The 17,230-nt window shown below is 54.1% G+C and overlaps 1 protein-coding gene across 3 annotated transcripts in view; it reads left to right on the top strand.

Moving 5' to 3' along the window:
• Positions 1-17,230, top strand: part of LMNTD1 (lamin tail domain containing 1) — a 128,336-nt gene that overhangs the window by 53,465 nt on the left and 57,641 nt on the right. For all 3 annotated transcript variants that reach the window (XM_059726605.1, XM_059726606.1, XM_059726604.1), the window contains one exon: positions 16,182-16,273. In XM_059726605.1, the coding sequence (XP_059582588.1) occupies positions 16,182-16,273 (92 nt within the window). The remainder of the gene's footprint in view (positions 1-16,181; positions 16,274-17,230) is intronic.

Genomic DNA, 17,230 nt, shown 5'->3' with positions numbered 1-17,230 from the left:
CGGTCAAAGCCAAGGGCGCCGACCCTCTGTAGGAACCGGCACGCCAGTTGTTGCCATGGCAGCTGCTCCTCGCTGTAAAGCAGTCGCTGAAGGGCCTGCAGGCGGAAGGCCGCCACCCTGCTGGCCAGGTCAACCAGACCCTGGCCCCCCTCGGCAACAGGCAGGTGAAGGACGGCTCGTGGGAGCCAGTGGCGCCCATCCCAGAAGAAGTCCACCAGGTTGCGCTGGAGTCTCTCCAGGAGATCCGGTGGGGGGTCGAGCACGGCGCACCGGTGCCACAAGGTCGCTGCCGCCAGGTTGTTGATGACAAGGACGCGCCCCCGGTAGGAAAGGCTGGGCAGGCGCCAGCGCCACCGCTGCAGGCGGGCCTCCACCCCCTCCTCGAGGTCGTCCCAGTTACGCGCCATGAAGGCCGGTGGCCCCAGGAACACGCCCAAGATCTTGAGGCCCTCGCGGCGCCATGTGAGCCCCCCCGGCAAGTCCGGGGGGAGCGTGCCAGTCCATGCGCCAAGCAACAAAGTATCGCTCTTGGCCCAGTTGATGCGGGCGGAGGAGGCGCGCTCATAGGCACGCTGGCAATCCGCCAGGGCCCGCACGTCTTCCTGAGTGTTGAGGAAGACGGTGACATCATCCGCATATGCCGACAGCCGGAGACGAGGCCCAGCGGACGGGCCGGTGGCCACTGGCAGGGCCACACCACTCAGGCGGCGTCGCAGCGTGTGCAGCAGCGGCTCGATGGCCAGGGAGTAGAGCATGCCCGACAGCGGACACCCCTGACGAATGCCCCTGCGTGCGGGGAACGGAGCACACAGCACACCGTTCACCTTGAGCAGGCTGGAAATGTCTCGGTACAAGACCCGGAGGGCCCCGGTGAAGAGGGGCCCAAAACCAAAGGCCTCCAGAGTCCGGAAGAGATAGGCGTGGCCCACCCGGTCAAAGGCCTTCTCCTGGTCTAGAGAGATGAGGCCGATGTCGAGGCCAAAGAGCTCGCTAGCCGTGAGTAGGTCCCGCAGCAGGAACAGGTTGTCTTGAATGGTCCTGCCCGGCACGCAGTAGCTCTGCTCGGGCCCGGTGAGAGAGGCCATGACCGCGCGGAGGCGGGTGGCCAACGCTTTGGCCAGGATCTTATAGTCCGCGCACAGCAGGGAGACCGGCCGCCAGTTCTTCATGTAGCCCAGGTCTCCCTTCTTGGGCAGCAGGGTCAGCACCGCTCGGCGGCAGCTGATCGGCAAGACCTTGTCGGCGAGGCTCTCCTGGAAAACGCGCAGGAGGCTGGGGCCGAGGAGAGGCCAGAAGGTCTTGTAAAACTCAGCAGGCAACCCATCGAGGCCCGGGGCTTTGCCGGAGGCGAGGCCGGCCGTGGCGGCCGCCAGCTCTTCCAGGGACAAGTCCCGCTCAAGCTCTCCGGCCTCCAGGGCATCGAGACGTGGTAGGCCCTCGTGGAGTTCCCGCGTGGCCTCGGGGCATGACGGCTCGGCCGCAAACAGGTCACGATAGAAGGCGACGGCATGTTCGCGTATTTCGCCGGGCTCTGTAATGACCCGGCCCTCAGGAGTCTTGAGATGGTCCAAGACTTTGCTCGCTGCCCTCCGCCGCTCCAGGTTGAAAAAGAAGCGGGTCGGGGCGTCAGTTTCCGCCAGTTCCTGGCAACGGGCGCGGATCCTCGCGCCGCGGGCCGCGCTCTCCGCCAGGTCGCGCAGACATCTCCTGCGGAACCGGAGGCTCTCGCTCAGTGCCGCGTCGCTGCCAGCGGCCAGCAGAGCAGCCTCGAGCTCCGCCACGTCCTCCTCCAACTCCCGGATACGTCGGCGCGTCTCGTTCGCGGCCAGCTGGGTGTACTGCTGGCAAAAGGCTCGGATCTGTACCTTGCCCACGTCCCACCACAGCTTCCAGGAGGAGTGGCTCGATCTCGCAGCCTCCCAGCTCCTCCAGAAGTGGGCAAAGCAGTCCCGGAAATAGGAGTCCTGAAGCAGGCTGGCGTTGAAACACCAATAAGGTGCCCGCGCACAGGCTCTCCCCGGCAGGCTCAGTTCACTGAAGGCTAGGTCATGATCTGACAGACCCGAGGGAGCGATGCAGCTGCTGCGCAGGAGTGGCAGGTGGTGCCTGGTGACATAAAGGCGGTCGAGGCGAGCCATGGTGACACCGCCGGCACCCATCCTGGCCCAGGTGTACTGGCGCGCATCAGGATGCAGGGCTCGCCAGATGTCCACGAGGTCTGCCCCCTCCAAGGCAGATTGCAGCTTGCGAGCGGAGGGCAGGTGGGGTTCAGGCCCTGTGCGGTCGAGGCGCGGGGCAGTGGTGCAGTTGAAATCCCCACCGAGGAGGAGCAGGTCATCATCCTCGCTAGCGTCGCGCAGGAGGGCAGCCAAGGTCTCGAAGAAAACGACCCTCTCCTGACCATCGGAAGGCGCGTAGACGTTGATGAGCAGCAGGCGGTGTTGTGCGAGGGTGACGCGGACGGTCAGCAGGCGGCCGGGGATGACCTCCCGCGGCACCGCCGCGTCAAGCTGCAGCTGTGGTGATAAGAGAGTCGCGACCCCAGCGCTAAGGTTGGTGCCATGGCTCAGGAACACCTGTCCTCGCCAGGCAGCCCGCCAGGCCGCCTGGTTGAATCTGTCAGAGTGTGTCTCTTGAAGGAAGGCGACGGCCAGCCTCTTCTGTCGCAGGAGCTCCAGGACGGCTTCGCGCTTCACCGAGTCTCGACAGCCGTTGATGTTGAAGGTGCCAATGATTGTGTCTGCCATGGATGTGGGTGTGGGAGAGGAAGAGCAAAGCAAGGTACGGGTGGAAGAACGAGCACCCAAGAGCAGAGCAAGGCAGTACAGACAGGTCAAGGAAGGCCTACTGTGCCCTACTCTAGTCGAGGGACCCACCCAAGTCCCACTCAGCTCTCACCCTCTGGGCAAGCTTCTCCAAACGGTAAGCCATCTGGCGTGTGCCCAGATCCCGCTGCATGAGCTTGGCAGCTGCCCTGGCACCCTTTACGAACACTTTGGGGTCTGTGCACCACTGAGTGATGCGTCCTGCTACGTTCCTCTGCCCCTTAGTTAACTTCAAGAAGGACAGGAGTCCCCCATAGTCTGGAGGGACCCAGGGGGGCTCCGCCAGCTTGGGGTGGATGTTGCCTAAGGAAGAGCGTCGAGTCCGCACCCCCGGCGGGAGCTCGTCCGCAACCGCAGCATCGACGCCCTCGATGTCTAGACACATCAGCCGCCTCTCATCGTCCGAGTCAAGGACCGGCTCCACGAGGGCATTCCCTGTCTTCCTGGGGGGGGAGAGGCCATCCCGCTCACGACGCCTCTTGCGAGACTCAGTGAGCTGGACCTCCATCTCGTCAACTTCTCCATCTAATCCACCAGGCTGGGGCATGACCAAGGGGGTAGCAGACTCTCCCGCCACCCCCGAGGCCAGGCCACCAGAAGAGAGGCATTCGCCACCATCCCCGCCGCCGCCCGACTCCGGAGGCTGGGGGACAGGCGAGGGGAGAGGGACCCCTGAAGCCCCCTCCCCCTCCGCTAAGTCTGCCCCGCCGACAGCTACATCCAACGGGGTGGGTGGTATGGCAGCCAGAGCGGGGCCAGGCTCTTTAGTGGGGGGTCCCTCGGCACTGGCCGAGGAGGGCAGGGCATCCTGAGAGGCCCCCTTCATCTTCCTCTCTTTGTCCTCCTTCTTCTTCTTCTTGGTGGTAGTGGGCAGCTGCCCCTGTGCTGGGGACGGGCCAGACTGCCCTGCCCCCCCAGCCGGCGGGGCCCCCGCACTGAGGGCAGGGGGCGCCACAGACGGGGGAGGCGGCGGCGGGGCCTGGGTAGTAGCACCAGCCTCTCCACTGGACGATGGTTTCACACCAGAGCCCCCCGTCCCCTGAGATGGAGTAGGGGTGGAAGGAGGCTGGGAGGAAGAGCTCCCTGCTTCCCTGGGCCTGCCGCGTGTCCCAGAAGTCGACACGCCGTCTCTCGGCGCTGCCGCAGGTGGCGATGGTCCGGCCGCCTTGCCCTGAGGGCACTGAGCAGCCAGGTGGGAGGAGCCGCCGCACTTAAAACACGTAGTCTCTCCCACAGACAAATAGATAATATACCTCCGACCCTCGAGCGTGAAGCTCAGGGAGCGAGGTAGAGACTGGGGGCCCTCCTTGAGGAGCATAAAGACCTGCCTCCGAAAAGACAGGACGTGCTTCCGCTGAGGGTCCTTGCCTCCCATCGGCAGCCGGCGAAAAGGACTCGTAAGAACTCCATAGGCCTCGAGTCCCCTGGCCAGCTCCCGATCAGAAACATGTGGTGGGATGTTAGAGATCACCACCCTCACTGCCTGAGTCTCTAGGGGCGTGACAGGGTAGTGGATGCCCGCAATGTCTAGGCCCTCAGCACACACCCTGTCAACCAAGGCAGGCGTGCTCAAATAAATCATCGGGACCGTGTTCACACGACCCGCATAGCGGATCGTACGCCATCCCAGGAGCGCAGCCAGAGCCTCCATGCAAACCTCAAGCCCCACATGGAGAGGGGCATGAACCCTCAGGCCATGCGTCAGCGGGAGGTCCCGAGAGACATCCTCATGCCAACTGCCAGGTGTAGGAGCAGCCATCCTCACTAGGACAGGGTTAAACTGCAAAGCAAAAAAAACTACTAAGGGAATGAAAAGAAAACTTAAACACAGGAGCTCAAGGCCAAGCTCCCGGGAATGCGGCCAAAACAGAAAGTGAAGATAAGCCACTGAAAGGGAGGGAGGGATTTGGGGGGTGAAGAAAAAAAAAAAAAGCGTGGATAGAACAAAATAAGAGGGGGGGGGAAAATGCACCCCTCAAGCGGCAAATGATAATAGAGAGCTCCCCACAAAGGGGGAGGAGGGTGGGGGGGGAAAAAAGCGGCAGGGGAAGGAGGGGGGGGGTTAAAACAGCAAAAAGAAAAAAGAAAAGGAAAACTAAAGGGTGAGGGGGGGATGGAGGGTTAATTAAGAGCACCTCTGGAAGGCAGGCTAATGGAAAAGGTAACTCCCCGTAACAAGCAGACAGAAAAAAGAGAAAGAGAGGGAAAGAGACAGTAAAAGAGAAGGCTGCGAGAAGCGTCTCACAGACAAAGAAACCGGAAGCAGAGGGGGAGGGAAGAGAGAGGAGAGAAAAGTGGGGGTAAAAGCTGCAAAAAAGCAAGAAAAGAGTCAGAAAGCGAAATAAACAGAGGCTAGAGACCTTTAGAGAGGTGGGAGTGAAGGAAGAAAAGAGATAGGAAGCCGGGGAGTCTTACGCTCGGGATCGCCCCACGCAGCTCCAAGCGAGCCTGGTCCGAAGCGTCCAAAGCGGAAGGAAGGAAGGAAGGAAGGAAGGAAGGAAGGAAGGAAGGAAGGAAGGAAGGAAGGAAGGAAGACTTTGACTTTTAAGAGGCATTTATTCCAGGGAGGGTGACAAATCTGGGCCAGTAGAGAGTATGTACATGTTGGCCTGAAGATCTGGGCCTCATGGACAAGGCCTGGGCTCATGGCCTGCAAGGCCTGCCCGTACACTCTAGACTAAAAAAATACAAAAAACCCACAATGAACAAAAGGACTATTTACATATTTACAGTTCCGGACACCCAGGGGGGCCTCAGGGCATCAGGGGTCGGCCCGCATGAGCAAAGTCCGAGGTCTTGGCCCACTGGATGCGACTCTGCACCTTGAGCAGCCAGTGGTGTTACAGGGCAAGGAGCAGGCATCCCGCCTCGACTCAGCACAGCGCCCCCTCGAGGGCCCAGGGTTCCTCAAAGAATGGGCACTGTCCGCCGGAGGACAGCGTGCTCGAACTCGAGCGAGAGGCAGGCCCGCACCAGCAGGCGGAAGAGCTGCAGGGCATCGATCATCCCGGTACCAGTGAGCCGGTTTCGCCGGCTCTTCAGAGTGGCCATCTTGGCCTGGCCCAGGAGGAAGTTGGCCAGGCTGACCACGGCCCGCTCGGCCGCCCGGTACGGGAAGGAGTGGATGTAGAAATCCTCTGAGAAGTCCCGGCCCAGTGCCCGAAGCAGTGCTCCCAGGGTGGCAAAGAGCAGCTGCAACTGGGGGCAGTCGAGGAAAGCGTGGAAAATGTCCTCGTGAAAGAAAGAAAGAAAAGACTTTGACTTTTAAGAGGCATTTATTCCAGGGAGGGTGACAAATCGGGGCCACTAAAGAGCATGTACAGGTTGGCCCGAAGATCTGGGCCTCATGGACAAGGCCCGGGCTCATGGCCTGCAAGGCCTGCCCACACAGTCTAGTCTGGTGGTCTTTTTAACAAGCAACAAAGTAAATTAACAAAGGGGGAGGGGCAGTGAGAAAGGCAAGTGGGCCCGCAAGGCCAGGCATGAGCAATGAGACGTGGGCCTACGGTCCACAGGGCCTGCCCTCACACTCCATACAAAGAATTAACAAAGAAATATATACAGATATACATATACACATATATAATTCTACAGAGGGGACGCTCAGGGGGGCCTCAGAACATTGGGGCCAACCCGCACGGGCAAAGCCCGAGGCCTCGGCCCGCCAGACCCACCCCCACACTCCGAGGATGTGGTAGCATCAAAGCACAAGAAGGAGGCTTCCCTCCTCAACCCAGTACAGCGCCCCCTCAATGACCCAACACTCCTTAAAGGTGGGCACTGTCTGTCGGTGGACCGCATGCTTGAATTCGAGTGAGAGGTGGGCCCACACCAGCAGGTGGAAAAACTGTAGGGTGTCGTCCATCCCAGTCCTGGCAAGCCGGTTTCAGCAGCTCTTCAGGGTGGCCATCTCAGCCTGGCCCACCAGGAAATTGGCCAGGCCAACCACACCCCACTTGGCTGCCCTGTACAGGAAAGAGCAGATGTATGCATACTCTGAGAAGTCCTGGCCCAGCGCCTGAAGCAGCACCCTGAGGGCGGAAAAGGGCAGCCACAGCTGGGGGCAGTTGAGGAAGGTGTGAAAAATTTTCTATTCCACTGTCTCTGGGCAGAAGGGTCAGGCTGCCGAGGCCACCAGGTCCAGGTAGCGTGCAAGGATGCCGGTGGCCAGGATGCCGTGCACCAATCTCTACTGGAGGTTGCCAGTCTTCTTGGTGGTGGGCGCCTTGTACAGTGTGTGCCATGTTGGGGCCCCTGGCAGCACCAGGTGCCACCGCCACATGCTGTTGGGTGGCTGGCCAGCACCTGGGCATGCTGGGTGCACACCATCCAGGCATAGAGGCCCCTCCAGGGCCATGTGCCAAAGGGGCAGCCTGTGTTGCTGCCGGTGGGCATGGGGAGCCTCAGCAGTGTGTTAGTCCAGTTGGCCAGCTCACTGACCACCACTGGGACGACTGGAAGCAGCGGGAAGGCGTCGCCCACAGCATCCACAGTGGGGAGGGCCTGGTGCACCTGAAGGTAGCTTTCCAGGGTGGCTGCTGCCTCCATCAGGAGGGCGACCCTAATGGCCAGCAGAAGCCAGCCCACAGTGCGGATAGAGTGAAGGGCCAGCCAGGCGGCCAGGGCCTCGGCTGACAGACAGCCCAACTGAGTGGGGTCCAGGAGGTGCCTCAGGCAGGTGGTGTGCATGAGATTGGCAGAGACCAGACTTCGCACCACATGCTGCAGGGCCAGGTTGTAGATCAGGGACTCCTAAAGCAACTGCAGGAACCACAGGTGCCCAGCCTGGGGACAAAGGTGGAAGGTGGCCTGCCAGGCCCGCACCATTCTGCAGTAGAATGGGGGAAGGACTGCCCCATTCAGGAAGGTAAGGTCTAGCATGAACAGCTCCCTGTCAAAGCCAAGGCCCCCCACTCAGTGCAGGAACCGGTATGCCAGCTGCCACCATGGGAGGTGGCCCTTGGTGTATAAGAGCCACTGGAGGGCCAGGTTGGTAGGAGGACACCCTGCCAGCCAGGTTGGTCAGGCCCTGGCCCCCCTCGGTGGTGGGCAGGTAGAGGGCAACTTGCAGGAGCCAGTGGCGTCTGTCCTAAAAGAAGTCCACCAGGAGCTGCTGCAGCCTCTTGAGCAGCTCCTGCGGGGAGTCCAGCACAGTGCACTGGTGCCACAAGGTCGTGGCCACCAGGTTGTTGGTGATGAGGACCTGGCCATGGTAGGAAAGGGTGGACAAGCGTCAGTGCTAGCACTGCAGGTGGGCCTCCACCCCCTCCACAAGGTCCTCTCAGTTGTGGGCTGCAAGGACTGGTGGCCCCAGGAACACCCCCGGAGCTTTGAGGCCTTCCCAGCACCAGGGGAGGCTCCCCAGCAAGTCCAGGAGGGGTGTGCCAGCCCATGCCCCAAACAGGAGGGTGTCACTCTTGCCCCAGTTGATGCGGGCTGATGAGGCATGCTCATAGGTGTGCTGGCAGTCCACCAGGGCCCTCATGTCCTTCTGGCTGCCCAGGAAGACTGTCACATCATCCACATACACTGTCAGCTGGATTGGGGGGCTGGTGGTTGGGCCCTGTGCCAACTGCTCCCAGGAATGTTACCCTGATTTTTGGGCAAGGGCAGGGTGGGGGAGGGGGAATGGCAGGGACTTAGCCATGGGCAACAAGCTGCCAGCCTCGGTTGAACTCCTACATCTGAGTGTGTGGGTAGGTGGTCAGTTGTATTGTGGAGCCCACCATGGAGCAGGCAAGCTGGGATGTCTGGCTGGCAGAAAAACTTCTTAATTTGTGAAAAGAAGTAGAGGAAGTTCCAAGGCATGGGGCAAGAGTGAGGGGGGGTACGCTGGCCAGCACCAACCAGGAGTGCTGAGAAGGAGCCCCCAGCCATGGGAAACAGTGATAAGTGCATAAGCAGTGTGTGTGTGTGTGTGGGGGGGGGGGGTGTTGTGTGGGGGTTTCTGTAAGGCCCATATAGGAAAATATGATTGAACAGTAGGCATCAGCAGTGCTAGAAGTCAAGAGTTCAAAGGTGGGGGGAGGCTGTTTTGCTTGAGAAGCCTGTCATGTGGCAGGAGTGGGGGCAAGCAGCAATGTGAAAAGGCTCGGAGAGCCTATCCAGGGAGGGGAGTTCTCTGAAACACTGCACTGTAGCAAGAGAGGGGATGTAGACCCAAATGAGACCCAAACTGAGCGAGAGGCCATTTTCTCTGACACGTTACATCCTAAGACCAAAACTTAATTCTATTTATTTTGCTGTACCTACTGGACCCAGCACCCATAACTGACAGTGCTCCTTTGTATATGGATGGAGAGTAGACTGAACCCAAGTAAGGTAATAACAAGGTAATAACATTGCAGAGCACCATCAGTTAGGGTATTCAGTACGTTAAGCTGTACCCTGTGCCAACAGGTCCCCAGAATGTTACCCTGTGCCAACTGCTCCCAGAAACTGCCAACTGTTCCCAGTTAATACACTATGATTTGGAGAAGTTGGGATGCTGTTGGTATTCAAGTGGTAAATCATAGGCTCAAGAAGATAACTGGGTTTTACACACACTCGTGTGTGTCTCTGTGTGTGTGTGTGTCTGTGTGTGTTTGTGAGAATCTTCAGCAGAAGCTGCCCAGCTTCTTGAAATTTGCCAACAAGCTGCCCAGCTTGAACTCTTACATCAACGGGACTGGCTAAGTGGGGAAGGGGGGTAGGGAGAGGGGATGTAGCCATCGGCAAAGGAGCAGGGTGAATAGGCTCAAATGGGTGTGTGTGGAATATGGAATAATGATGTGTGTGTGCACGTGCGTAGGTTGTAGGTGAGTTCTTAGTGCTGTGCCGTGAAATACTTTCTATTTGACATTTTCTAATAAAATGAAAAGTCTACTTTTTAAGTGTGACTAGGCTTTTTAGCCTAAGTATTTATTTAGAACAAAGGTTTGCAAAGTACTCCTTTCAAAATGCCTGGTTGAATTCAGGGAGGGAGCTATTTAGACAACAAGCTGTATAGCTTGAAATCCTACATCGACCATATTGCCTGGTTTCATCTGGAAGATGGCAAAACCCCTCTGCATCTTGCCTGTGAATGGCTGAGGTCAGAAACTGTCTTCATTCTCCTAGGCAATGGGGAAGGAGAGCCTTTTTTTTTGCCCAACAGCCGCAGCCCAGATGGCAAGCAACAATGGAAAAAGGCTACGAGGACCTGTCCAGGGAGGGGAATTCTGGGAAAAACTGCACTGTAGCAAGAGTGAGAGGGGAGAGGGTATGTTGGCCAGCACCCACCAGGGGTGCTGAGAGAGAGCCCCGAGCGAGACCCCAGCCTATTTGTGAAGAGGAAAAGATCACCCAGAGCGAGGGTAAGCAGTTCAGTTAAAGAATACCAATATGTCCACAAATATACCTTCATGGTAGGACAGAGTATTCACAGAAGAGAAACAAGCCATGAGGGAGTAGTGGGGAGGGAGGTGTTTTGCCTGAGAAGCCCAGTCATGGTGAAACCACCAGCAAGGGGTGGTAAGACCTAGGCCCCAGGCCAGTCGTGGGAAAAGCAGCACGGGGACGGAACAGGCTAAGGAGACCCTGTGGCAAGAGTGAGGAAGGCCCACCATGGAATGGGGAAGCTGGGATGCCATTGGTAGTGAAGTGGTTAAGCATTAGGCTTTGCTTTATGGCATGCAAAAAGCAAGTTATTTGGTAATAGTGTAATTGTTAACAATAGTGTATATAATAGTGTATGGAAGTCAGAGGGCATGTAAGCCAGCACCAAGCAGGGGTGCTAAGACAGAGCCCTGAGGGGAAGAGGCTAGGAGGAGGACCTGTCCAGGGAGGGGAGGGAATGTGCTTAGAGGCCCCAGCACCCTGTATGCCCACACTTCTGAGACAAGCCATGGGGCGGGAGGGAGGGAGGGAGGTTTTTTGCCTGAGAAGCCCAGGTAGGCAGAGGTGGTAAGCAAAGTGTGAGCCCCAAGTCATGGGGAAAGAGGGAGCTAGGGAGAAAGGGACATCAGGACTTGTGCATTCCCTGAGACATGGCCAGTAACCAGGAAGAAGGATGGGTGTGTGTGTCTGTCTGCAGCATGAGAAAGTGGGAATGAGGCCCTTTCCGGTTACAGTTATAGTCTTGAAAGAACTCTGGGACGAGTTAAAAGAAAATTATGGATATTATTTAATGAGCTCAGGTAATGAAAGAGAGTCATTGAACACTTAAAATGAGAGAAATCCATTTTCTCCGACACATTACAAATCACTTTACATGGTGTTTTAGAAGAAAGCAATAATAAGAAACAAAATAAAATCCCAAACATTAGGACATGGGTGAAAAATGAGAATTTAAACACAAAGAACATAGTGACTTCTGCAGGATCGAATGGCATCAATACAGAGATTCACTGTCATATTGAAGAAACCTAAGAAAAAAGATCACTAAGGGAAATGGACTGTGCAGATTTTTCAGGGATGTGTGAACAGGGCATTTTCTCTAGGCTGTCTCTTTTGCAAGACAGGCAAAAGAGTTACTTAGTGTTTGGGTTATGTATACCAGAGGTGTGGAGAGTACAGCCAGATTCTACCCCTCTATGACCCCTGAGAAAGGGAAGAAAAAAATGAAAAGGTAGTTCCCATTGAAATACTTACGAAACACTGAAACAAAACAGATAGGAAATTAGGGAAAGATAACACATCTGATAGCTCCCTAACAGTAAATTCTAATAGAAAGGGGTGTAATTCCAGATGTTCAGGAGGAAACCGTACCAATAATATTAGTCATTCCCCAGAATTGTTCTGGCACTGGGGAATACTGTTAAGGCTGAAGATACTAGAAGAATGCCAATGGAAGGGACTTCTACATATCTATCAATCAACAAGACAGAGTGGATCCCTGGTAACAAAAAGCCCTGCAAAGCATCTTGTCTCCTCCCTGCTCCCCCCCTCTCCATTTGGGCAGCGGTATCCCCATAGTTTGCCTAAAACACCCCTGCAGGGCAGGGCAAAAGGGAGGACCATTTCCTGAACACCACTGAGGATTCATTGAGTGATTGATTGGATTTGTTTACATTAAAGTTGATTTAAAATTGTTAAATCACACTTATGATCATGGGGGTCGATGTCAATTAAAATGCAGGGAAGAAGGAGCTAATAATAAGAGCCACCATACAGGAGGGAAGAGGGAGATGAGGGCCTTTGCCTTTGCTGAGGTTTCAATGACAGTATGAAGGTTGCAGCAGTATCTGCATTCAAATCGTCCACTGTGGAGGGCTTGTTCATTTGCTGAGACATGGCCAGTACACAGGAAGGAATGCCTTTGCCCACCACCCCAGTTGCTAAGGAGAGGCCTTGGGTGCTAAAACCTGAGAGGGGAAGACTGAGTGTATGTATGAATGGATTATGTATGAGGGACTAGAGTAACTGTACGTATGTATATATGCATGTATCATTTATTAGGGGTGTGAGAAACAGGCCGTATTTGATTCTGATTTGGCCTGAATTGGGGACAGCGATTTAATTCATTGATTCAGATCACTGTCCCCAATTCGATTCAGCCAAATACAAATCTGAAGATTTGATGCTGATTCGGAGAATCAACAATTTGGCCATAGACACAGCCTTGAATGTTTTTTTCTACATACCTCGAGGTACCAGGTGCAGCTCGTGAATGCCACGATGGTGGGGCACATGGAGTGTTCCACAGGAGTGTGGGAGGACCCCCCACATGCTCGATGGTGAATCTGAAAGTGGACCGGAAGTAGTTCCGGTCCACTTCCGAGTCCACCACTGAGCATGCTGGGGGGCTCCCCTGTGCCTCCCCCCAGGCTCAGCAATCAGCCACAAGGGGACCCCGGGTGCCCCCCCAGACCCAGGAAGCACCAGTCACCGAGCCAGGGGAGCATGGGGGAGAGCCCCCAGTGGACCCAGAAGTGGACCAGAATTGCTTCTGGTCCACTTCCGGGTCTGCTGCCGAGGGCACTGGGGATTCCCTGTGCTCCTGTGGGATGTTCCATCCACCCCAACTTCGCAGTATTCATAAGCCAACTGCTACCTTGAGATATGTAGAAAAACCATTTAAAGCTTTGTCTATATCCAAATCGCCAAATCTTTCTCAATCAATTCAGAGGGTTCCGATTTGATTTGGAGAAATTAAACGGCCTTTTGATTCGATTCAGATTTCGATTCAGATTTGGACTAGGTCGACCAAGCTTTATTTGCTGATGTATTGACAGAATATGAGGACTTATCTACATTGTGGCAGAGAGAGGTTAATGGTGAATTCCCACATGGTTTTTTTCAGTAAAAGGATATTAAAAGTAGCAAAGAGGCACCTGGCAGTGACATTGCCAGCAGTTTTCCTGGAGATGGAAGTGGTGTCAGGTGAGTGTCTGAGGCTTCTGTTCTTCTCTCCTGCCTGCTGTGCATGGCAGGAGCAGCATATGGGAACTAGAATTCAGGAACTAGAAATAGGAGGGAAGGGGAATGTAGAGCATAAGACTTTGTGTTGTAAAACCACCATGCATTCTCTCCAGCCCTGAAATGGTGGTACCCCTCCTGTATGTGAGGGGGGGGGGAGCGGCACCATGAGAGGCGAGAAGAGGAAAAGGGTGTATCTCTTACACCGTGTTGAAACCTTGCCTTGCAACTGCAGGACTTAATGCTGTAGGATAGTTTGCACCAACATTCACAGCAATTAAACCCTATTTACATGAAAATTTAAGTAAACAATGCAAGCCACCCTCCCTCAGGGCACAGCCACTTACCTATGCATTGTTTGTGAAACAGCTCAGGATGTCCTGTTTCAAGTGTCACAAAAGCAGTCTCATCCTGCAGGAGAATGCTGCAAGGACATCAGCAGCCCACACTGTTGTCGAACCGGTTGTGCCACCAGACGCAAGTGTCCCACTGGGCTGAGTCCCATCTGCCTCAAAAAAGTCTCTTGCTTGTGGATATGCTGCACTGCACCAGACATCAGCAGGAAGCATTGAACTGGTTGAGCTGGTTGTGCCACCAGGGACAAGTGTCCAGCTGGGCTTCGTCCCATTCTCTGTGGATACAGTGTATGCACCCCGATCCCTGTTCCACAAATTTATAGAACCTCAAGGGGGCAGCCTTCCCCCTACCCCGCCAGCCTTGTTCTGGTGTAAAAAAAAACAACCCAGACAGTCTGACACCACCATGGAAAGCACCTGAAAACTCCTGTGGGCTGCAAAAGCACATGAAAAGCACAGCCCCCCAAAAAAACACCAAAACAGAACTCTTCCCTGTACAAAAAGCAGTGGAAAAAGCATGCAGAAAAAGAGGGAGGCAAAAGTGCTGTTGTAAGAAGCACCAAAAAAAGGGGGAAACAGGGCAAAGCAGAAGGCAGGCAGCCTCTGGGGTGCTTTTGCACGAACAGATTTCACCCACCAAACCCCCAAACACCCAGAAAAAGTGAGGGGCAGAAGTGCAATGCTTGTGTACCCTTGTGTAGCCCTAAGGGTACCCACACCCAGTCAGTGCCAGTCCAAAAAGCATGCAGAAAAAGAGGGAGGCAAAACTGCCGTTGCAAAAAGCACCCAGAAAAAGCAAGAAGAAGCCAGAATTGTGAAAGGGAGGCAGACAGGGTGCTTTTGCAAGGAAAGATTTCGCCCACCAAACCCCCAGAAAAAGCGAGGGGAAGAAGTGGGTGAAGTCCTTTGGGAAGATTCTCCTGGGCATTTCTTGTGCTAAAACACCACCTGGTAGTAAGTACTACTGAAAGGGCAGGAGGGTAAAATTGTTCTGACATGCCCCCTAGTGCATTTTACTAGCTATAGCATAATAAACCATTATGGGGTAAATCACGTTCACATTACTCATTTAGTCATCATAAACTAAGAAAAGAAAATTAAGCCACAAACATTTTTGGGAGGATAAATGCCGATTACATGGACAAGCACCCCATGAAATCATCAGGCAGCTACAGATGAAGAAGTGAAAGTCTTGGATGTCTTTATACATACTCCAGATATTGGAGGAGGAGGGGCATGGAGGTGCTTTAAAGTGGCTCCAAGTGTCTATGTATTCAGTATCCCACATTTCCAAACGGCAGCAGGGGCACTTTAACTAGAGCTCATTTTATTTGCTACAGGTGCATGGCAGGAGGCATGATTGTGAGATTGTGCATCAGATCCTATCATGGCTTATTGCCAGTGCAGGAGGAGCCCAATCCTGAGCTCCCCCGGCACCAGCAAGACACAAGCTCTTGTGCCTGGGAGCACCCTCAGCTCAGGGGCTTCAAGCTGTGGGGGCGCCCCATGTGACCCGTACAGCTGGGAGATCACTGCACTGGCAGCTTCCCTACCTCCGGGGTTTCATGTACACCTGGGGTGGAGGGATTGCCACAGTGAGGATCCCCCCCCACCTTAGAGGGGTTCTCCCACCCCCTGGGCTGGGAGATCATAGCCGCACCCTGTGGAAGCTGGGACCCAGGTGGGTCCAAGCACTGGGAGGCACCCTGTGGGGCATAATTGTCCACAGTTGTGGGATGCTGAGATCCAGAGTACACAGCTGCTGGGGCTGAAAGTTCTCAGCAATTGCAGGACTCAGCCCTGCCTGGTCATGGTGCACCCCTGTGGCTGGGAGCCCACAGCTGATGGGGCTCCCAACCACAGGGCAGACCCTGCCACACATGCAAATTAAAGCTAGATAGCTACCAGCTATAAAGTTAGTACACATTTTTGAGGTCTAACTTTATAGCTTGTTTGAACTTTTTATTGTGTGATAAGCATGTGTAACTGATCTCAAGGTAATTGTGCAATCAACCAGTTATTTGTGCAATACCTATAATGTGTAGAGGGGGCCTGACATGACAGCATGCAGTAGAATAAGCAATAGTGAGTGTGTCTACATGAGACATTACTGCATAGTAGTTATTGCACATTTATTTAGTACTTGTAAGTTTATACCAGTACTAAATAAATGGGCAGTAACTGGAGTTACTGCATAGTAGCACTGGTGAATGCCTTTAAGTGATTCTACTGCACTCAGGCTGCTGCTCAATCAGTATCTTATGTAAATATGCCCAATGAGAAGGAAAACACTACTGTTACATAAGCTCCTGCACACTCAAGGGCTATTCAAGCGCTGTCTTAAGTCTTTATCAAAAGATTTGAGTTTGATTCCAAATCATCATCAATTCCAAACTCTTCATCCGAATGATTGAAAGAGTTTTATTGGTACATTAACATAAAGGCATCTTGCTGACAACTGTGAAATTCTAGGTGACTTGGGATTTATCATCATATGCCTTTTATTTACAACTTTTTCTATGAGCTGAGGAGAGAAATAGGTTTCCTGTTATTGACCTTATTCTCAAGTTTGACTTCGTTTAAACCAGTGTATATAAATAATTGGGTTTTTTTCCATCCACAGGTACTCTGTATGCAGGAAGCAGCCATGGAAGAAGCACAACCATTGCATGTTCTCATGAAAAAAGCAGTAGAAGGTCCACTAGATCAGCAGGGGTGAGTAGAGACTAAGTGCTGCTTTCAGTAAAGCAAATTAGTGGTTTTTGGATAAAGGGTAAGAAGAAAACCCCTTAATTTTGTTGGAAATGCTCTTCTTACTTTTTTCTAAGAGTTGGGCCCAAAGCAGAAAGCATGTTGATTTAAATCTGAACTCAAACACAGCACAGGGAAGATCTTAGAAAAGTTTATTAAGGAGGCCATCCTTAATGGACTGGCCGACGCCAACATCTTAAGGGATAGCCAGCACGGGTTTGTTGCGGGTAGGTCTTGCTTGACCAATCTCATTTCCTTCTACGACCAGGTGACCTATCACCTGGACAAGGGAGATGAGATTGATGTCATATATCTTGACTTCAAAAAAGCCTTCGATCTGGTGTCTCATGATCGTCTCTTGGAGAAACTGGCCAATTGTTGCCTTGGGTCCTCCACGATCCACTGGCTGGAAAATTGGCTCCGGGGTCGGACCCAGAGGGTAGTAATTGATGGAAGTCACTCATCATGGTGTCCTGTGACCAGTGGGGTCCCCCAGGGCTCTGTCCTTGGACCCATACTGTTCAACATCTTCATTAAAGATGTGGACACTGGAGTCAGAAGCGGACTGGCCAAGTTCGCAGATGACACCAAACTTTGGGGCAAAGCATCCACACCAGAAGACAGGCGGATGATCCAGGCTGACCTGGACAGGCTTAGCAAGTGGGCGGACGAGAATCTGATGGTGTTCAACGCTGATAAATGCAAAGTTCTCCACCTTGGGAAGAAAAACCCGCAGCATCCTTATAGGCTCAGCAGTGCTATGTTGGCTAGCACTATGGAAGAAAGAGACTTGGGGGTCATCATTGACCACAAGATGAACATGAGCCTGCAGTGCGATGCTGCGGCTAGTAAAGCGACCAAAACGCTGGCTTGCATCCATAGATGCTTCTCAAGCAAATCCCGGGACGTCATTCTCCCCCT

The sequence above is a fragment of the Alligator mississippiensis genome, chromosome 4 (assembly GCF_030867095.1).
Source record: "Alligator mississippiensis isolate rAllMis1 chromosome 4, rAllMis1, whole genome shotgun sequence".
NCBI classification, from domain to species: domain Eukaryota; kingdom Metazoa; phylum Chordata; order Crocodylia; family Alligatoridae; genus Alligator; species Alligator mississippiensis.
The sequence above is the reverse complement of the archived record's forward strand: the minus strand, read 5'-3'. Positions and strand labels throughout refer to the sequence as shown.